The following is a 21,574-nucleotide window of genomic DNA, read 5'->3' as shown; positions in this document are numbered from 1 at the left end:
ATTTGCCCTCTTTTCTCTTCTTTGCACTGGATAAGCATGAGGCTGGATGGAGCTGGATGGAGCTGGATGGAGCCTGTCGAGGTTAGTGTGTCAGCAACAAGCGACCAAAGAGATGGTTTTGGGTGGATAAAAAGTGGTAAACCGCTATCAAAAAGTGCCAGAACGCAATTTAGAAGGAAAAAGAGAGCTTTATTTATTCCACAGGCTGTAAAATGACCTTCTGTAGGCAGTATTCGCCGTGGAGTATGTTTCCTGATATTTCCAACAAACTTTCCAACAAAAGTAAGACTTTTACTTGGTTTTGATCTGATGTGATGGATAGTTGAGGTATACCAGTCAACACCAGTCAAATAACATTGAGACAATCACAAAGTACAGTAACTACTGTAATAAACCTTCTAATTACGTACAATAGCAGTAAACCCCAAATAAATTGACAACTACATCTCTGAGACACTCTCAAAGTTGAGAAACTAGAGACATCTAGAACAACATCATAAAAGAGACTTGGAGTAAAATACTTGATACAGCGTAAAAATGGTAGATCTATATAACCCTTTATGTCATTGGAAAATTCTCAAAACCTCCATTAACCAGTTGAAAAGAACATCTTAGAATTTTGGTCACGTGACTTTTATGACCCTATATGTAGGATAAACGCTTTTTTTGTCTCAATGGTTGCGGCCATATCCTGGTGAAAATACGGCTTCCCGGTCCGATCAGCCCATTAGTCCAAGCACCAGAGAGCCCTAGTTAGTATTGTAGTGGGAGACCATACGAGAATCCTGGGTGCTGCAATCCTTCTTTGACAAATCTAATTCTTTTGCCAATCTAATATTTTTTTTCTTGCACATAATACTGTTTGACTACTGAAGAAGAGCAGAGGTGATATATTTTACATGATTGGTACAACAACCCCCATAATCTCCCGTAGGCTTTTATTTGTTCGTTTAATCGCTTTTTTGGTCGCCTTTTAGTCAGCCATATCCTCTCAAGACACACATTGACTGCTTCGTTTCCCACCCCACATCCGCAATAGTTTAGTGGCTAGAATTTCCGCCTGTCAGGACGTCTGTTCAGCACGCGGGGGACCGGAGTTCAATTCTCCGTTGCGGAGGCAGTGTTTCGGCACAACTTTTTTGCCATTTCAGACGGTATTTCTGTCGTTAGTCAGCAGTGAGGTAGTCCTTTTTTTTCTTTTTCGCGCAGATGTGTTGAAAGGAAGAGTTGGAGTATGGAACACTCAACTAGAAGTTGCTTACATCTGCTATTGTAGCAAACACATTGTTCTTTCCTTTGTATCTGGGTTAGATCATGTCTCTGTAGGAGGTGTTGATAGCAGTATGCGACAGCTACTGTACTTGTAGAGAAGTGGATGAAACTCAAGAGTTACTTGATACTCTTGAAGGATCCGGAAATCTGAGAGTTGTCTTCCAGAAGCCAGTGTAGATCAATCGCAAACTCATCTTCACGACACTCACCTGGAAGAATGGGACTGTGGTTGACTGGTTGAGGGTATCTTTTGGGGTCCATTTCACATTGATTAATCGAATGACAACGCGCCTCTGGAACAGTAACTACCGTTGGCTTGACTCGATGTAGGTAACACATGAGTGTTAAGTGTGTTGACTGAGCTGTGGTATGGTGTGATGTGCATGGGTGCGACAGAAAGGTGGGGTGCAGAAATATGAGTATTTTAGGATGGTTTAATTGGATTAAATAAATAAATAAATGAAAGAGAAATACGATAAATTCATGACAGCGTATGGAGAGTGTATTGGATAGAAGAGTTCTATAGTAGTAAAATCAGTAGTATAATGTATACCAAGGAACCATTAGCAGCTCAAAGATCCCACCACCTCTGTTATGTGACCTTGTGGGCAGTGATATGGCGTGTCTCTGATGTATAAATAGAGATCCACGGAAGCTCACTGACTGCTGCTGTTTTTTTTTTTTGCATATAAAAGCAAGGGAGGTTGCCTAAGACGCTTCAGCCTAATTACACTACAAGTACAAGTACAAGTACAGTACAGTACAGTACATACTTCATTGCTCCCATACCCCAATTAAGGCGGCGGCCATAACACCGTCTCCGTGGTAACGTGAAAACGCTTTTGTGACCATATCTAAAAAGACATGGCCTAATTCTCAGCTACTCACAACCTGCCTCTCTTCATCCACCACACCCTATCAAGCAACACACTGAAGAAACATGAGGACCGTCCTGCGACTTTTCGGACTGGCGGCCACAGTTCTGGCCGGAATTGCTCCTATCGAGTGGGAAGGCAGCACTTCCGCGACTCGGTCACCAAAGAACCGGTATGATACCTTCCTCCTTGACACCCCCCCTTTTGATTCCACCCTCAACACATCAGAGCTTGTGATACCAGTTTGTGTTACTAACGCAGTTCTTCTTCAAGGGCATAGACTACCAGCCCGGCGGGTCGTCGGCGTTTGTGGGCCGATCGGACCCGCTGTCAGACTACGAGGCATGTTCCAGAGATATTTACCTGTTTCAGCAGCTCGGAGTCAATGTGAGTATAATCCACTCTTAACAGTGACTTGCACCCCTCAGCTAACATAGGCAATCCGCGTCTACACAGTCAACCCAGACATCAACCACGACGAATGCATGACCCTGCTGGCAGAAGCAGGCATCTACCTCATTCTCGACGTCAACTCCCCACGCATTGGCGAGTCGCTAAACCGATACGAGCCCTGGACCACCTACCATGAAAAGTACCTGGAGCACATCTTCAAGGTTGTCGAGCAGTTCTCCCATTACAACAACACTCTGGCTTTCTTTGCCGGCAACGAGGTCGTCAACGATGACCAGTCCGCCATGGTGTCGCCCAACTACATCAAGGCTGTAGTGAGAGACCTCAAGTACTACCTAGCCAACCAGTCGCCCCGAAAGATTCCCGTCGGATACTCTGCCGCAGACGATCTCAAGTACAGAACCTCGTTGGCACAATACCTCGAGTGTGGTGACGAGATGTCTTCCGTCGACTTTTACGGAGTCAACTCCTATCAGTGGTGTGGCGAACAGTCTTTCGTGTCTTCCGGATACGACAGACTCGTGGACGACTACAGGGACTACTCGCTGCCGCTCATCTTCTCCGAGTACGGATGCAACGAAGTCAAGCCCCGTACTTTCCAGGAGGTCCGAGCAGTTTACTCAAGCAGCATGACTGACGTATTTTCTGGAGGGCTCATTTACGAGTTCTCCCAGGAGCCCAACGACTATGGTCTTGTCCAGATCTACAAGAACCACTCCGCGCAGGTTCTGGAGGACTTTGAGGCACTCAAGAAAGCATACCACGACGCCCCCAAGGCCAAGCTGTCAGACTTCCGAGCTGTGGAGCGACCTCAGAGGTGCGAGCTCGTGTATCCCAACATCAACACCATGAACCCTCTCCCCGACACGTTTGGTCTGGACATGATAACTCGTGGCGTGCGGGCACCCAGGGGCAAGTATGTTGACTTGCACAAGCGGGGTACATCGTACACCATCTACGACCTGGAAGGAAATGTGATCGAGGACACTGAGGTGCAGCAGGTGATTGATCTGAAGGAGCCTCTTGCGGCACCGCCCCCATCGCCCCCCACACGGAAGGCCCCCGCTGTCCCAGAGCCAAAGGACCCTGTGGAGCCAGTCTACGATGAGTATCCGAAGAAAGTCGCTACCGTTGAAGAGGAGGATGATCACGAGGTGGTGAACCCACGGAGACCATTTGAGAGAAAGAGTGAGTGTGATAGTTGCGGTACCGACATCGACGGTGATGGCTGGAGCCGAGATTTCTTTTCATCCTTTAATTATGCTAACTTACTAGAGACAAGCACCGGGTCATACAGAGACACGGCAGTGCTGGGGTGGATCAAGTACCTGGTGTCAGTGATGCTTGGCGTGGTGGTGGTGGAAGTGGTGCGGCTGATGTAGGTCGAGGAGGTTTTGGTGTTTGGTCTGTGCGTAAGCCTGGCACTCCTGCTGGCCGACGGCAACGTTTTCGAAGTCAGAACAAGCCGGCTCCACTCTCACAGAGGGAGCTCAAGCACCGAGTCTATGCACTGTCCAACCTTGGTGCGTTCCCTCGGCGTGCACGACGACCTCTTGGGGGCGTGAGGCTTGCGCGGAACCAACAAAATCAGCTTGTGATTATTTTATAAGAGAATTCGCTTTCACTATTCTTTTCCGTATTGTTGCTAACAATAAATACATTAATATTATTATGGTAAAAATAAATAGATCGGTGTACCGGTGCAGTATTACAAGTCGAGTCTCTGGTTCTTGTAGTAGAGAGTAGGGGATAGGGACAGTTTGATATCTTGTGCGAAAGTGGAAGCTGGTCGTTGGAGAAAGTGGCAGTCCATTTCATTGATGGCCATCTTTTCCGCGGCAGCTACGAACTGTGCGTGCGTCAACAGGGTCGGGGTGATACCGACTAGCGTCAGTTTTTGCAGCTTGGGCAATGCTTCCAAGTTGTACTTCTCCAGGAATGGCAGCAAGTCTGTTTGGCTGCTTGGTTGGATGTCTACAGTCAAGTCTGTGAGGGTAGGGAATAGGGGAGCGACCGCCAGCAGTTTGATCTGAGTCTTTGCCTTTACCTTGAGGGTCAATGTGTGCAAGTTATCGAAGAACCGTGGGATCTCTGGTACTGCAGTGGGGTGAATGATGCAGTCTGTGAGTTGGAGGGTAGTGATGCCCAGAGGAGATGTTCTCGTCTCATTGTCTTCCTTTGGAGGTTTAGGAGACGAGGGTCTGAAGGAGAAGTACGAGGAGGCTCTATTTTGGGACTTGGTTGGCGTCAACGGCGATCCCTGTGCCGGGGATGTGTTGCCATTGGCATATTTTCGAGACAGGGAGTTTCCATCAATGACAATGTCTTGTAGATTGAGGGTATCGATATTTGGGAACTGCTCGAGAATGTCTGGTTGGATGTAGACTCTCCAGCCTGGTTCCGTAGACACAGTGAGGCTTTTGACATGGAGCGACGGTTTTGAGCTTCGGAATTGGAACTTTGGGGCCATGTTAATGATTCGTACCTCTTGTAGAGAGGGCAGTTTTTTGACGATAGCCACAATAAGTTCTTGGTATGTCTTTTGGTTGGTGTCTGTGTTGTAGGAGTACGATGCGATAGAGACCTGTTGGGGGTTGTCATTGGTGACTTCTTCGAATATGACAATCTCCACAGCAGCCACAATCTCTTGTCTAATGTATCCCTTTGACAGGGCCTTGTAGAACCTCTCCACCTGGGTCTTACAGGTCAAAAGCACCTGTCTGTAGATGACTGGGGCCAGCAGATCAGTCTGGAGCGTTTTCGAGCACTTGGCGAGGTTGATGAGCGACCGCAAGTACAGGTTTTTGCTGCGAATGGTGAGTTCATGGTCGGTGTAGCCCTGTTTCTCCACCGCGGCCTGGCAGTCTTGTTGGAGATAGAGGAGAATTTTTTCGACGATTTCGACGGGCAGCGTTTCGAGCGGCGCCAGCTCGGTAGATACCGGGCGCGTGCGTCGGAATTTGCGCAGAAATCGGGGCATCTGGAGGTTGCTGGTGGGTGGTTAGAAATTTGAGCGGCCGTCCCCCACATTGCATATCTGTTGCTTGGCGAGTGGGGTTAGGGTCTGCCGTGCACTTTTGTAGGTTGGATTTTTCATGTGGATCGGTTTGAAAGACATGCAGGGATAAGGTGTGTTTGTCCAATCCGGCCAGCTGCATTTTGTGGCTGCTTTTTGCGAGTGGCTCCCACTACAAGTACGGGTTTTGCTGTGTAGCATTATTGTGCTGTGGCTGGCTGTGGGGGGCCTCTACTTGCAGTGGAGGAAGAAATAGATGTGGTTATAGGCGCAAGAAGAGGGTGTAGGAAAAAAAGGAAAGTGAAATAATGACGAGAAAAGCGCGAATATTAAGATGGAGTCGAATTATTTGCGAATTTACGAGTTCTACGCACTTTCGAGTCTCTCTAACTACTGCACATTTCTCCAACATGTCTGATAAGAGTACGGTTATTTTAGACTGTAGCTTAGGAAAGACCTATATATTATTTTGATTTTGATGTCTCACAACCACGCCAACGGTTGGGCCGCTATATCCGCCTGCACGTGGTGCGTGCTTGTCCTTTTTCTAGTCCTGAAGAGGGATGGTCGGAGATGCGCAGAGTCAAGTGTTTTGTTGGGGTGGAGAATGGCAAATGGGAGAGTGCATCACCAGCGTAAGTGTTACCCAAACAAAATAGACAACATTTACTTGGACATATAGTTAGGGTAAACTAAGGATATCGGAGGGGGTAGAAGAATATATCTCTATCAGCAAGAAGAATGGATAATATATAGTATTAATGAACGTATCAACATCTCTAAGCTCTACAACAGTTCTAAGCTCTACAACAGCTCTCATGGCCTTCTTCTGGCAACTGTTTATTCCTTCCTCCCTTTGACCAGCCATCTGGCCTTGTTACTACTCAACTTCACAATTGGATTATTACTTCCTTTATTTTGTCTGACGCGCCGACAACATCGTCAATGGTCGGTTCCACCCGGTTCAGTTACGACAGCCTTCCACAATGCCTACATCATTACTAATACATGACTAAGCACAGTTCCAGATCTTCCACAGCAACCTGCATAATCCAGATCTCAGCCCACACACTAACCCACACCACGTCATCATGTCTTCCTGGACCCCGCCCAAGCCCGGTCTGACAGCAGCTAATTGCATCGAAGCCCGTGCCCTGCGCCAGTTTCTCCGGGCAAGTCGCAAAACTGTGGACGACCGAGTTCTGGTGACCATTTCAAAACTGGGCAATGACACCGCCGCAGAGCAAATCAAACATAACTCTGGATACACTGGCTACAAACCCGCGTGTAACGAGTTTGTACAGGAGGTGCTGCTACCCGCATGGAACGAGCGAGACCGAGTTCTCACTTACTGTGGCGATGTGGCCCGTCTAGCCAAGGACAAGAAGGGAGGAGATATGACTGAAGCTGCTCAGACTCAGGACGAAAACGAAAAGCCTGCTAAACGACAGCCGCTTGATCCCTACGCCGCCGAGGCTCGAACCAACCAGAAATCGGACGCTGATCGAGTGCTTGATTGGGTTGAAACCGAACGAACCATCGAGGGCATTGTCAGAGACACCACTCGAGCTGAGGTCTACGACAAGTGCGGAATCTCTCTGCAGTAGGTCCTGAACGACCGCATAGACCGTGTACATAGTTAACAGCCGCTAGGCGTGCATCCAGATGAGCTGTGGTCAATTATACTGTACAGTGTATAACTACAGCAGCTAATACAAACACGAGCGAACAGAGTAGGGATGAAAAAATCATGATGGATGTCGAGTGTGTAAATAACATGGTCATTTCCACCTGTGATAAAAGAGTCTATAGTAGTGTGTATACCAATAGCAGGTTTTTTTTTGACAGATTTTCGGCTGAATGGGGAGAGGTGTAATGTTGAGATCTGCACATCCAGTACAATGAAATGAACTTGACAGAGGTCCAAGTGAGAGAAGGCTTGTTGATTATGTTCAATTAGGTCGTAAATGGTCAATTAACCAATGTCACTTATCTCAAAGATATCGCTCTACGCCTATGTTTTAGCCTGGGTATCCATTCCACGGATCACTGATCGATTAACTTGAACTGAGAGCGAGCAATGAAGAAAGTCCGTGGTTTGGATTTGGTCTCGAAGCTCTGAAAGTTGCCTGAATTTTGTATCATAAACACAAGATATGGAGGCTGCGCCCGAGCGTCTCATGAGTAGGAGAGTATCCCAAGTCAAACCCATACAACCAAGGTGAACTCAGTTCCAAGAAAGACTTGGAGAGATCTGGAGACATTTGTATTATTCGGACTTTCTTACTGTGTCTCATCATCTCTCTATCAGTATCTCACTACCAGCCTCGTACCTACTGTGCATTAACAGCCCATCTTTACTTGTCTTCTATGAGCACCTTACCATCCATCGATTAATACAGTAGAACCAATTCTGAGCTTCAATCTTGCCTTGAAGCTACCCGCCGCTATCTATTTCTTTCTAAATCTCACACGGCTTGCTAAAGTATCCAAAGTTACAGGTACGGCCCGTTATCTTGGAGTGGAGATAAGGGAAAGCCACAGCCACCGAAATGGTTAGGAAGCCGCCAAGATAGCAGACGTGATAAGTTGGTACAAGCACTTGGCACCTCCCAAGCCGTCGATGCTGACCAAGTATTAAAGCGCCGTACAATCCGGGGTGGCTGCTTGTTTCGTGTCATGACAAAGAAGACAGGGGGAGAAGATACTGATAAGAAGAGACGGCATCAATCCAGCAGGACAAGGAGCTAATCCGAAAGCAGTCAAGGTAGACGAAGCTCGTATTTGTAAGACTAATGGCTGACGGCCCGTCGGTAGATCCGTCGGAACACTTGATGTTTGGGTTGGACGGTCTCTCTAGCAGCCAACTAGAGTACCGTTCCCCACAAAACTGGGGTATGTGTCTTTGTGGGGACGTCACAAGGACCTGAGAGCTTGACTACTTGATTACTAGTCGAGTGTGTCATCCTTTATTAATCCCGTCAACTTGCTCCGGGACATAAAAGGCCTACAAACGATGGGGGCTAGGCTACTTGTACGAGTACAGTAGCTGTGTTACAGGGTGCTAAGAAAGCCACAACGGCGTGAAGAGTCCAATGACCCTGGGACACGGCTAACAAAGAGCCACAAGCCTGCTGCTCTTACTTCGAGGGAGATTAGATGTGGCCTTGTACAAAGCATATGTTGTAAAATCACTATCAGAGAACGCACACGAGCACACTTTTAGTTTTATACTTAGCCGGCGTTAAAAACTAGTTGGCCTTTTAGTTAAAGTTGGAGCTAAACACGGAGGGCTAGAGACAGAGAAGCTAGATACGCACACAACGGGAGGGATAGGTCTGGACTCTCACCAGTGACGCAAACGGATGCGCAGTTGACACTAGAAGACAATCGCGAATAACACAAACGGCAACCGCTGGCTCCTTCCAATGATTCAAACTTGCTCCTACCTCTCACATGCTTCATACTGGATGTCTTGCAGCGGTCGGAATATTGTTCGGTGATCGCGTGTAGGCTCGAAAATCTTGTCTTGCAATTCTAAAAGAGACTCTGAAGTTAGCGCCAACTCTGTAGTCAAAAAAAGCGAAAGAAATGGCAGGCTTGGGTCCAAGTCTTATAGGACGAATATTAGTGGTCAGACACCAAGTAAAGACGATGTCGGGGTTTGAAAAAGGTCACGCGAAGGTCTCAATCTCCCTTTTTATTTCTTCTTCTTCTCTCAGTCCCTCTTTCCAAGTCCCTTGTCCATCTTCACCGCCTTCCCCCCCAAAGTCTTGGTCTCACGTACAAGCAAGTACAAGTAGAAGGTCTCGCAGTGGCCACCATATGTGACTAAAGGGACCACGGGTGCACTGACTGATCGCAGGTGCGTACAGTGTGTCGTTCCTTTCCTACAAGTCGCTACGTTTTTACAGACAACCCGAAAAAACAACACTTGTATACGTCTCCCATTCCCCGGCATCCCCCAGCCTTTCAGTCGCCACCTCATCCCGGCAACTTTTCATTTCCCAATAACCGAGCCACTATCACGCACGGCACTGTGCCGTTTGGTGGGGTTCCTTCAGCAGGCCCTTTTTAGGGTTGACAGACAAAGATCTGCACATGCACAATGGAATATTTTCCCGAAACGGTTAGTCCGTGTCACGTGAGACTATTGACAAGACCATCGAGGAACGAGTCCTTGGAAGAGTTCCAAGGCGCGTGAATGTCCTGTATTTCCCTCGATTTCCCCTCATTTCCCCCTACTTGTTATCACGTAAATTTTAGATTCAATTTATAACGTCTAAATTTTTTTCTATTTTTTTCTATTTTTTCTATTTTTTTTTTCTCTCATGTTTTATTCAATATGGCCTCCCTTGTCGGACTTTGGAAAGCTTCGGGGATTACATTTCTTACATGGCCGTTAAATACCACCTCGCCAGCTCTTCCTCTGGCACCGTTGTATTCTCCCTATAGCCACTTGTGTCATGTGTACCTGTGCCTGTGCCAAGAGCGCGGCGTCAAGTAAAAATGTAAGCGACTTGGCACAGAAAATATCGACTTTACGAGACCCACATGGACTCAAAAGGGCATCTCGAGACGGTGACAGACAATGGTACAAACGGACTATTGCAAATACTACCGTCAAAGCGGCTGAATTACCAGTTTTCTAAGAATATAATAATGGTATTAGTGATGAATCTATGGCTTCTAGCCTCGTCGACTATTTCTGCTGTAACATTAGCGGCGAATGGGGAGTAGCAAGGCTAGGTTTAGGCAAAGCGTTCTTTTATTACCGCGTGTTCCAGTCCGAGTTTGGTGGATGCTCAATCGATTATGGCCCGGCCCTCTCATGTCCAATTCATCCACGGATGTTTCTTCTATTACAGCCTCGTAATTCTTTGACAAGCTGCTCATCACTCATGACCAGACATGAAAGTCTGTGGACAATCAGAGTTCGATGGACAAGGACCGCAATCACAGTTTGATGCCGTGTAGGAGGGGAACATGTCTCCGGTGATGTTTGGGGGCTTCAATCGGGAGGGAAAACAGGTGTACACGAATATTCCGAATGTGGGGAGTATGTTGGGTGACTAATGGAATCCGCAACTTGTCTATGGCAGCCCATATATCCCTATCAATACAGCGGAAGGTCCTCGAGTCTAACCTTCGAGAGTTTACTATTGTTGGCGATAACTGTCAAGAGCCCAGGGAGATTGAGAAGGGTGTTATCTGTGAAACAGCACGAGGCACAGGCCAGATGGGCTTGTGGACGAGAGGCAACTTCGCAGATATCTCTGTCGATCGACAAATTCGACACATCCGTAGATTCTCAGACATCCCGACTCCATGATTAGCTCTCGTGGTCGTTCTTGCGGTGCTGCGTGTGGGTCCAGTGCACTGCAGGTCAAGTTGGAAGACATGTGTTGGTGAAGGCGCACTTAGGATAGATACAAGGGATACAGCAATAGAGCCCGCTTGTAAGCAGACACCGACTCTCACACGCCACAAAGAACGACCACTATCGCTATCTAGCAATCGCTATCTAAACTCTAGCCAATGAATAATTTTTTGGCCCAAGGTTTCGACCAAAGTTTAGGCCTGAAAGCCAGTCCAAAGAACAAAAAAAAGGCTGGCTAAGTTGGTCTGACACAACCTTCGGGGGTGCAAAAAAGCAAAAGTGAAGGAAGATGTAGCCAAAAAAAAGAGAATATATACGTCTTGGATCCGGAGAGCTAGAGACAAGCGCGTCTGTGTCTCTTCTTTCTCCTCGTCTTCAACTTTTTCAACCCTTCGGACTCTTCAACATTAGTCCATAGAGTAGTTGTTATCGGCAAGTGCAACTACCCCCTCCAAAAACGGTGCTTTCAGGTTTTCCCCCTACGAGTCTTCTCGAAAAGCCTGGTGATCAAGTGGCAACCAGCTTGACACCGCCCCACTAAACAAAACATCAGCATGTCCACCCCCAAACAGAGCTTGGACGCCTCTCGTCAGGAAGCTGACATCCAAGAGGTGCGAGTCACCGGAGAACACGGCCAGGAACAGGGATACCACCATGGTCACTCGCATTCGCAAGGCCACTCGCATGGCCACTCGCATTCGCACTCCCTGACCCATCCCTACGTCCACCACGGAGAAGGTATCCATGCTGACGGTCCTCACAACATCCACCCGGATCCCGCTCTGGACCCCCACAACCAGCATATCCACACCCATCCCCATCATGCTCGAACTGCCCACAAGAAGCCCACCGTGTACGCCGATCTGCATATCCCCCAGCGAGACACTTCGCCTCCCCGAGACCGAATGGACGAGCCTACCATGCATCCTCCTCATAGCCATTACCCCGCGGACCCCGAGATGCACCGACACTCGACTTCCAGTTCTCATCACGTGGAGGACCAGGAGATCATCAGCACTGTAGAGAAGATGGACGAAAAGGGCGGTCTTTCTGCCTCCGTGAGCGAAGAAACCGGAGTTGTGGACCCTCTGGACCCCGACAACGACCCCAACATCAAGAAGTGGTCGGTCAAGTACATCATCCGAAAGTACCGATGGTGCTTCCACATCTTCTGGGGTGTGTTTTTCACCGCCTGGTGGATCTCCATTGTCGCCCAGGACAAGCACAGACACATGTGGCTTATCCCCACCATCCTGTGGATGTTCATCATGGCCCGTCTGATTACCCTGTACCTTCCCGCCCGTTATTTGCTTATCTGGGCCAACTGGATCTGGCAGAGAACGGTAGTCAGAGCTGTCAGCTACATTCCTCCTATTGCTCGAATTCCTCTGGCTGCTCTTGGTTGCATTGGTGTCATTCTTCTGGGTACTTTTGTCATCCGAGAGTACCCCGATTCGAAACGATCTGATCGAGCCATCTCCTTCTTTGGTTGTATCGTGGCAATCTTCGCCCTGTACGTCACCTCCAACAACAGAAAGGCTATCAAGCCCCACACCATCATCACCGGTATGCTGATGCAGTACATTGTGGCTCTGTTTGTGTTGCGAACCAAGGCTGGTTACGACATCTTCAACTTCATTTCGTTCCTTGCTCGAAAGCTGTTGGAGTTTGCCAAGGATGGTGTTGCCTTCATCACCACGCCGGAGACTTCCCAGCTCGGAATGTTCTTCTTCACCGTGCTCCCCGCTGTGCTCTTCTTCATTGCATTCATCCACATCTTCTTCTACTGGGGATGGATCCAGTGGGGTGTGTGTAAGTTTGCCTACTTTTTCTTCTGGACCATGTCGGTGTCAGGTGCAGAGTCGGTTGTCGCTGCCGCCTCTCCTTTCATTGGACAGGGAGAGTCTGCTATTCTCATCAAACCCTTCATTCCTCACCTGACCAAGGCCGAGATCCACCAGATTATGGCTTCTGGTTTCGCCACCATCTCCGGATCCACCCTCGTCGCCTACATTGGTATGGGTATCAACCCCCAGGCAGTGGTCTCCTCATGTATCATGTCTATTCCCGGCTCCATTGTCTGCTCCAAGCTCCGATTCCCTGAGACTGAAGAGACTCTGACCTCTGGACGAGTCGTCATTCCTGAGGACGATACTGCCGAGGCCGATAACGTGCTGCACGCCTTTGCTAACGGTGCTTGGCTTGGTCTCGTCATTGCAGGTGCTATCATGACCACCCAGCTGTGTATCATTGCCCTGGTGGCTCTGATCAACGCTCTGCTGACCTGGTTCGGAGGCTTCTGGAACATCCATGACCCCAATCTTACCATCGATATGATGCTTGGCTACCTCTTCTACCCCGTTGGTTTCCTGCTCGGAACTCCCCGAAACGAAATCTACAAGATCTCCAAGCTCATTGGTGTCAAGATCATCCAGAACGAGTTTGTTGCCTACGGAATGCTGTCCGACCCCAAGGGTGAGTACGTCAACCTGTCCAAGCGAGGAGCCATGCTGGCCACCTACGCTCTGTGTGGTTTCGCCAATGTTGGTTCTGTCGGTACCCAGATTGGTGTGCTTGGAAAACTTGCCCCCGGACGATCCGGAGATATTTCCAAGATGGCCATCTCTGCTCTTATCACCGGAGCCATCTCTACCCTGCTCTCTGCTTGTGTCGCCGGAATGGTTCTGGCCGATATGACCCACTTCCTGACCCCCATCCAGGCTGTTGCTGCCGAGGCCGCTGCTAAGGCTGCTGGAAACGGTTAGCCTGTCTGTTTAATGGTGTATGTCAAAACTCACGCCCAGTTACGAAGTTGTACAGTGCACTGATCTCTCATCAGTTACGAAGTTGCGCTGTGCACTGGGCTGTGATGTAATTAGTTAATGTTATTGTTTAGTCTGATATTGCTACAGTCGTTAGACTGTGGTCGTTACTGTCCATACCCTTGATACACTACTGATACCCGGTACCCGGTAGTTCTACTGTTGCTATACTCCAAGGGCTACCCTGCCACTCAATACCACTCTTGTCTCTACACATTTACCTATACTAATCACCACTTTGGATCATTTACGGCACGAGCCACACTTTCATAATCATATCATCATTCATTATAAATAATTTCTACTTGTTAAAAGCATAGTACAAATAAATACCACGCTCCTTGACGGCGTCGGAGGTGCTGAGACCTCCAATGCCAACCTGACACATGTTGATTTTACGACTGGCCTTGATCCAGATGGACGAACCCATGTCCATGTTGAGCACCATCATGGGAGTCTTGACCTTTCGGAAAGAAGACGCCGTGCTAGTTGACACAATGGGTCGCATTCCAGGCGACCGTCGAGCGGGAGGCGACTTGCTGCTCTGCTCGATCTTGGCCTGAGCAAACTGCGAGAAGGAAAACTTTGGAGGAGCCACAGTTTGCGAAGTGGCATGTGTTTCGGAATTGTTGGTCACCTGGGGGACCGTGTGCAGATAGCTGCTGAGGGGAGACTCTCCAGTGGCTGCGAGTCTTCGGGGGGTTGGAGGATCGTCTCCTCGAGTGACCCAACCTCGGTTACCCTGTCCTTGAAGGACACAGAAGCCAGGGATTCGAACACCTGTGAGACGAGAGAGAACATCGGATGATATTTCAAACATCTCCACGTTTCGATTTGCGTTCAGTAGTGCCGTATCTTGAATAGACCACTGGTTGATGCAAGGGTTTCCGGAGATATCAATGTACTTGAGGTGTGGCAGCTCAGGAAGCAGCTTGCGTAGGCACTCAAACGGGATGTTTGTGTAGCCCAAACTGAGCGACTCGAGGTTCTTGAGAGAGCAGATGAGCTCCAGATGCGTCTGGTTGACCGGCAGACAGCCGTGCAGATTCAGAGTCGTCAGAGTTTCCATGGGGAGGTATTTGAGAATGATATCAAAATCACGTGCGGCAATGGGAGAGGGCTTGGTGGCCTCAAACATGAGAGACAGCCACTCCAGCTGCCGAGTTGCAGGATGAACGACCAGAAACTTGAGTAGTCCCTGTGAGTCAAGATGGTAGCAGCGTGCCAGAGACAGGTATTTGATTTTGGCAGAGGCTGGAATGTCAAGCAGAGATGCGGACTTCACCTGGGTATGTGTCAGATCAAGCTGCTCGAGATTTGGAAGTCGGGGAAGCAGCTTTTGGAAAATGTCGTCGGAAAGATTCGAACATGCGTGGAAAGACAGTCGAATGAGATTGGGGAAGTAAACCTCCTGCTGCGCGTAAAAGTTCATGGCTTCAATGAAGCCCTGGGTAAAGGTCGGATGAGTGGCTCCACAGAAGTCTAGAGCCTCCAGATAGGGCATGGAGAGCAGACGGGTCAGCACCTTAGCAGACATGTCCATTCCAATGGATTCGGAGCCCAGAAACTCGGCGAGATTCGGACACAGCTCCAGAGCATGGCAGATTGTCTCTGCTGTCACGTACTGGATTTCCTGGTTCATTCGGGCAGTTCGGCCCAGTCCAACAGACGTGAAATCAGAGAAATCCAGACACTTGACGAGCACGCCATAGCCGGTTTCCAAGATGGACTTGAGGAACCGGTCAAACTCAAGAGAGTGCGAGAAAGCCACATGGCGGTACAATAGAGGCACGCCGGCGTTGTAGAAAGAAGAGTGTGTGGTCATGCATTTGGCCAGCCAGTTGGTCTGGCTGTAGTAGGTCTCTCCGGAGTTGCCTGATTCGGCGTCTGCCGAGGGGAGGGCCCATTGCATCACCTTGGAAAGCACTTCCGGGGGGAGTGAGGTGATGTTCACCGATGCCGGAATGTAGTAGTTGGGGGGTGGCGATGATTCGGACATTCTGGGTTAGTATAACGAGCCTCAACGCACGAACCTGCGAAGTGTAGGAAAGCTGGGTCGGCCATAAAGTGACCTAATCGAGAGAATGCGACAGACCCAGAGGCTGACAGAGACAGAGGCGGACATGCAGTAGGGGTCTGGCCCTCTAATAAGACCTCCCCCGTATCCGAACTTAAGATCAAAGGTGAGCGTTGCCGGGGGAGCTCCGTATGGGGCTCTTGATCACACTATGCCGTCAGTGCTGCGTGCCATCATCTGTCTTTCCGCTGTCTGCTCCCTGGTGCTGCCGGAGCAAGTGCCATGTACGCCCTTCACATTGCCGCCCGAAGAGGTATGATAGAGAGGGTGCGTACTAAAGCCCTTTCGGATGCTGCAGACGTAGTGTCTTGTGGCCGCTCATGAACCCCTTTCTCATCTCAGTCAAGCTCACATGTGCCGCACCCTCAATATCACTCTGATAGGCACTCTCAGATAACCGCAGGCAACATAGCCAAGCCTCCTCCATATCCTCACTCTCATCCTCCTCTCTTATACTCACGTAGTGTTTGTTAAATGCGATGAGCAGGGCTCAAAATCGGTTCTGGGTTAGTTGTGTGCTTGTGGGAGGCGCCATTAAGAGTTTTCCTATACGAGGCTGAAGTTCTGATCAGAGTCACCACTGTAGCTGAAGAGGTGTAACCAAGGGAGAAGAACAGAGGGGACAAAGTAGCAGCTTCAGCCCGGTCACTCCAGCCCTGTCACGGGCTCTCTCAACCCAGCCCTGTGCGCAGCCTCTGCTTCTTCTCAGCTGTATCATAACCTCACAACAGCCTCTAGCATCGAAGCTATGTGCAAGTCGCACCATAAACACCATCTCCTCGGTACCCCTCTCATCTTCTCTCGCGATACTCACATGCAAATATCTGGCAGAGACTTCCTGGAGATCGTCAAGCTGTTTTGTTTACCCTGCGAAGTCACTGGTAGAGTAACAACAGGGCGGCTTGTGTCGGGGGATAAGTGGCTGCGGCTAACTTGTAAACGTGTCGTCTGAGTCAGTTGTTGTTTGTGTCGCGTGACGGAATGTTTGTATCGGCTCTTGGTCAACAATATCGCACAGTGTAAGGCCCAACTAGTCAGGTCTTTCAGATGTCTGTCCGCTACTGTGCCACTATGTATTGAATTCCCGGACCTTGTTTCTCAAGCTCGGTCAAAAATGCACCCCAAGTTTATTTTTCAAAGTCAGACAAAATTGGCGCCTGTACTAGACCAGAGGCATATAGAGCGGTAACTGGGAGTTGGGGAAGATGAGGTAGGAAAGAGGGGGTTTTGTGCTCAGAAAACCAATCTGCCACCCGGGTTATATACGTTTATTGCAAAAAGCCCGCCACTTTCTCCACATTTACGTCCTTTGATGACCCCATGAAAACCTCCAGTCTATGGTCCACACTCTTCGCACTCACCATATTAAGCCCAAGAGTGTTCGTACCGGTCGCACTGCACTTTAAATTTACGATACTGGTACTCGCAGCGGTACCAAATCCACACCGATTATAACAGTATCAACAAAAGATTGGAACCCAAAGTTTCGACAGGACATACAGACTACGATTCTGAATAATATTACCAATTTTCTGCCCAAAATATCCATCCCAAGCCCCATTTATCTTCCCCTCCAAACCCCCCAAACCCCCAAACCCCGCAAAAACTCGCCAAACAACCCGTTAAAAGCCTATCTAGTCTCTAACAACTCTGATCCACCATCACGTCACACTGGATCCACCAACTGCTTCGCTGCTACACACACACTAAAACCAGTATCAGGAAATCGCTAGACCCGGCAAAGAGCCCTAAACATGATCCAACCGACCCTCCTGCTTCCTGACGTCTCGGACAGCCCATCAACTTGCAACCTAATACCGATACCCGGAAACTTTGCTCTCAAAAGAACCAAAAGAACGCCACGATAAGATATGAAAAGATAGTGTGCTAGAGGAGGAAAGGATACGATCATGAGGACCAAATGACTGGACCGCACCAACACAATAATACCGTCCATTCTCCGCTCTTTCCCCACTTTAGTGTCCCCCTCACGTGTCACATCAGGCGACATATCCAAAACCTCCATCCTCGACCCTAACCGCCTCTATTCATGCACCAAACAATGCACCCCACATTCGCCGTGCTCCGGGTAACCGACGATGTACTCTGAATGTACAAGTACAAACGATACGTGGCCAATCGAATACCGGCTGTTGGAGTCTGGCTGTCACGTGATATGCCAGGAGATGCTGACACGTGTTTCTTGTGCAATCTGTTCCAAAGGAAGTCGTCGGAAAGAGCTACAGGTACCGGTACTTGTACTCGTACTCGTTCAAGAAACGGCTTTGGTCACGTGATGGCGAAAAGCGGCTGGAATCCCACGACTCACGACTTACGACTCACGACTCACGAGTCTGAAGCTGCTCATATCTATTTGTATACTGCTACATGTCACAAGTTCAAGCCACCATTCGCGTCATGACCCCATCGATCGACCGCCAAAACTAAAGTGAAAGTTGTAGAGGAGGATGAGGGAGTAAGGGGTGTTAACAGCTAGCAAGTGGCCTTAACGGACGTCACGTGATGTTACAAAGATCTCGCGCAAGTCTCTGTTTAGCTCTTTTCAGGACCTACTCACACCCTCCATTAGTCAGACATCACATGATGATCACCATATGCTATATGCGGGTGAAAATTTGCACTCGCCACAATAGCCACATGCACCGCCACAAAAGTATGCACGTGGGCCATCGAAAGGTATGCGCTTTTTGGGGCTCTTTGGAGGGAAAAAAGACTGGAGTTGGCGGTGTTGGCAAGGAGGTGATCACGTGACAAATTCAGCGGTGCTGCTGACACATTTATCACGTGACTATGAGCCGTCTTATTCTTCTTTTCGGCCCATGTACAAGCTTTCTCCGGCCTTCCGTGTAGCCGTGGGCCTGAACCTTCGGCATGCATCACTGAGCATTATCAGATTGTTTATATTGTTCCGTCTCCACCTCTTTCTGTTCCGTCTCAGCATACACCAACAGGACCATCATTGACGAGTCTCTTCATCCTTACGAGTGCCACGGAGAGACACAAACAGAATCAGTGACACAGACACACATCAACAGGAACACCCCCAAGTCATATTACCCCACACAACTCTACAGTGGGGCGACTACTCTTCTGTTACGGCATCGTGACACCACCATTGACAACTGACGTAGCATACTGTAGCAGACACAAACCGACAACCACACCCATCCAGTCACAAACACAGCCTCAATCAAACGCAACACACGTGGACCACCCGACGCCCGAAAAGTCGCATAACCACTTCTCATCAAACGAGCAAATACCACACCTTAACCTCAACCTACACACTCAACATCGGTCATGTCGGAACCCCAGCCCATCACTCAACCTACACAGACGACGCCCTTGTTGGCCTCATCCTACGCCCAGGAAGTCAACCCCTTCCAACGGGAAATCAGACGGAGATCCTCCGTTTCCAGCGCCAACAGATACCGACCTCCTCGAGGAGCCATTGGCTGGTGGCAAAAGTCGGTCATTGTGGTGATTGCCGCAGTTCTCTTCATTCTGCTCATGATCTCCTTACTTACCCTGGCTACAGACCACGGGCGGGACTGGCGATGGAAGGACTATCCCGGCCATGAACACGAGCCAGGTCATAACCACACCACCGTTTAGCGGGAAAGATTGCAGAGTCAATTGTATATAGTTTCTAATCCTTGTATTTTCGTATAGCCTAGCCTATGGAAATGAACTGTGGATGCAATCAGAAGCACTTGTAATCAGGGTTTAATAGCGGTGATTATGTTGCGATCAGTTCAGTTGCAAGTTCCAAACTTTGAACCTCTTGACAAGTTACTAAATGCTTGAGAGTGCACTGGTAGATGATGGAAATGACATGTATGAATAATGGTAAATCTATCCTCCATTGCCGCATCCACGCTCCTTCATGCACTCCTTGGGTTATCTACGATATCTCTTGGCGCTGAAGCCACAAATCTAGTTGAAGCCACTCAATATCGTGAACAAGCCACCGATAGAGGTTATAGACTGTCTCCATTCAACCTATAAATTGTCATATATCACACGATATACAGGCCGGTACTGCCAAAATGAGCTCTCATACTAATCACGATGTTATCAGTCTCAGCGATTGGAGTGACACCAAGCTCGACAAGAGGGATCATATCATTGCAGTGAAAGAGGCTAATGATTTGGAGGTGGTTGAAGTGATAGAAGTTGGTGAGGTGGGCGATGTTTCGTCAGCCGACTACTCAGTGATCACATCCCGGTCCAAACCAAACAAGACGTGGAAAACACTGCTATGGGACTCGGCAAACAAAAGTCCTGGAGAGAAACATCTATTAATAAAACTGGACTGGTTTCTCTTGTCGTCGGTGATGCTAGGTTACTTCATCAAGACCCTCAATCAGAACAATATCAACACCGCCTACATGAACGGCATGAAGGAAGACTATGGCATGAGCGGCAGCCAGCTCAACTACCTCCAGACAGTCTGGATTGTGGGATACATTGTTGGCCAAGTTCCAAGTAACCAGATTCTACAGAGAACAAGTGCACGTTACTACCTGGGATGCTTGGAACTCGTGTGGATGGCTCTGACATTTCTGACACTCACATGCACCAATATCAAGTCTCTCTACGCTCTGAGATTCTTTGTGGGGCTCACCGAAAGCGGGTTCTTTCCTGGAGTCGAGTACCTGCTCGGATCATGGTACAATAAAGACGAACTCACCAAGAGGTCTGCTCTATTTGCAGTCTCTGGTATCGCAGCTTCCATGGTCACAGGATACCTCCAGGCGGCCGTTATACATGGTCTAGAACACACCGCTATCACTCCCTGGAAGTGGCTCTTTGTGTTTGATGGTATCATTTCATTTCCAGTGGCACTTTACACCATGTTCGTCAACCCAAACACACCGGAGACAACTACCAGCTGGTACTTCACCAAGGAAGACATTGCTATAGCCAAGGAGAGAAGAGCACAAATCGGCGATACCGGTAACAAAGAAGAGCCGTTCTTGCAAGTTTTGAAACGCTCTTTGAAAACCTGGCACATTTATTTCTTCTCTCTCATCTTTCTTTGCTACAATAACACCTGTATTGCCAGCACCCAACCTTCCATGATCTCCTGGCTCAAGTCTCAAGGATACACACCTACCCAATATAACGTGTACCCCTCGGCAGTTGGCAGGGTTGGAATAGGAGTGACTCTGATCATGGCTGTGGTTTCGGACGCTTTTGGAGGTCTCAACTACCCGTTTGTTGCAGCCTACTTTGTCGTGCAGATAATAGGATCGGCGATGCTGTCTTACTGGAACATCTCCGACGGCGCAAAATGGTTTGCCTACTTCGCCATTGGCGTTCCAACCGCCTGGGGACAACCGATGATCTTCTCTTGGCTGAACAGAAGTCTCTATCGAGACTACAAGAAACGCAACCTGGTAGTCAGTATCACCAGTGATATGGCGTACGTTACCCTATCATGGGTTCCTATTCTGACTTGGAATGCCCAGGACATGCCCCGATACTTTATAGGATTCACCTACAACGCCTGCTTGTCTTCTTTAGGGCTGGTCCTGACCGTCATTGCTACTTACTTGTGGAAGAGAGACTTGTCGAGCAAGTCGGTAGCGGACGTTTGAGAAGTCAACAGACTGAAATACACCACTTATTTGGAATGTGTCACCGTACCATACCTGTAGCAACCCACTCTGAGTAATTGCTTTTTCAAATTGCTCC

General features: G+C 48.8%; 8 protein-coding genes and 2 non-coding genes across 10 annotated transcripts; 8 read left to right on the top strand and 2 right to left on the bottom strand.

The window, feature by feature from the left end:
* The first annotated feature begins 676 nt into the window (after positions 1-676).
* On the top strand, positions 677-800 carry YALI1_C08942r. The gene has a single exon (XR_002432093.3). It is a non-coding gene; the product is annotated as a 5S ribosomal RNA (ribosomal RNA).
* Positions 801-899: 99 nt separating this feature from the next.
* YALI1_C08938g (uncharacterized protein) lies at positions 900-1,367 on the top strand (the record flags this gene model as incomplete). Its single annotated transcript, XM_068282230.1, has 2 exons — positions 900-976; positions 1,040-1,367. 2 exons carry the CDS (start codon positions 900-902, stop codon positions 1,365-1,367), a joined length of 405 nt encoding a protein of 134 aa, XP_068138331.1.
* Positions 1,030-1,117, top strand: YALI1_C08938r. Its single transcript has one exon. It is a non-coding gene; the product is annotated as a tRNA-Asp (tRNA).
* Positions 1,368-2,212: 845 nt separating the features above from the next.
* YALI1_C08923g (uncharacterized protein) lies at positions 2,213-2,736 on the top strand (the record flags this gene model as incomplete). Its single annotated transcript, XM_068282229.1, has 2 exons — positions 2,213-2,534; positions 2,585-2,736. The coding sequence occupies 2 exons, from the start codon at positions 2,213-2,215 to the stop codon at positions 2,734-2,736; spliced, it is 474 nt and encodes a 157-aa protein (XP_068138330.1).
* Positions 2,633-3,940, top strand: YALI1_C08922g (uncharacterized protein; the record flags this gene model as incomplete). The annotated part of the gene is made up of 1 exon (XM_068282228.1): positions 2,633-3,940. The coding sequence occupies one exon, from the start codon at positions 2,633-2,635 to the stop codon at positions 3,938-3,940; it is 1,308 nt and encodes a 435-aa protein (XP_068138329.1).
* A 326-nt stretch (positions 3,941-4,266) lies between these two features.
* On the bottom strand, positions 4,267-5,538 carry YALI1_C08893g (uncharacterized protein; the record flags this gene model as incomplete). Its single annotated transcript, XM_501525.3, has 1 exon — positions 4,267-5,538. The coding sequence occupies one exon, from the start codon at positions 5,536-5,538 to the stop codon at positions 4,267-4,269; it is 1,272 nt and encodes a 423-aa protein (XP_501525.3).
* Positions 5,539-6,665: 1,127 nt separating this feature from the next.
* YALI1_C08882g (uncharacterized protein) lies at positions 6,666-7,181 on the top strand (the record flags this gene model as incomplete). Its single annotated transcript, XM_501524.2, has 1 exon — positions 6,666-7,181. One exon carries the CDS (start codon positions 6,666-6,668, stop codon positions 7,179-7,181), a length of 516 nt encoding a protein of 171 aa, XP_501524.2.
* Positions 7,182-11,508: 4,327 nt separating this feature from the next.
* YALI1_C08834g (uncharacterized protein) lies at positions 11,509-13,719 on the top strand (the record flags this gene model as incomplete). The annotated part of the gene is made up of 1 exon (XM_501523.3): positions 11,509-13,719. One exon carries the CDS (start codon positions 11,509-11,511, stop codon positions 13,717-13,719), a length of 2,211 nt encoding a protein of 736 aa, XP_501523.3.
* Positions 13,720-14,077: 358 nt separating this feature from the next.
* On the bottom strand, positions 14,078-15,775 carry YALI1_C08791g (uncharacterized protein; the record flags this gene model as incomplete). Its single annotated transcript, XM_501522.4, has 1 exon — positions 14,078-15,775. The coding sequence occupies one exon, from the start codon at positions 15,773-15,775 to the stop codon at positions 14,078-14,080; it is 1,698 nt and encodes a 565-aa protein (XP_501522.4).
* A 2,736-nt stretch (positions 15,776-18,511) lies between these two features.
* Positions 18,512-21,477, top strand: YALI1_C08748g (uncharacterized protein; the record flags this gene model as incomplete). The annotated part of the gene is made up of 3 exons (XM_501520.3): positions 18,512-18,550; positions 19,211-19,466; positions 20,090-21,477. 3 exons carry the CDS (start codon positions 18,512-18,514, stop codon positions 21,475-21,477), a joined length of 1,683 nt encoding a protein of 560 aa, XP_501520.3.
* Positions 21,478-21,574: the final 97 nt, after the last annotated feature.

This window comes from Yarrowia lipolytica, chromosome 1C, assembly GCF_001761485.1.
Source record: "Yarrowia lipolytica chromosome 1C, complete sequence".
Classification (NCBI taxonomy): domain Eukaryota; kingdom Fungi; phylum Ascomycota; class Dipodascomycetes; order Dipodascales; genus Yarrowia; species Yarrowia lipolytica.
Note: the sequence above shows the minus strand (reverse complement) of the source record. Positions and strands in the feature narration are given on the sequence as shown.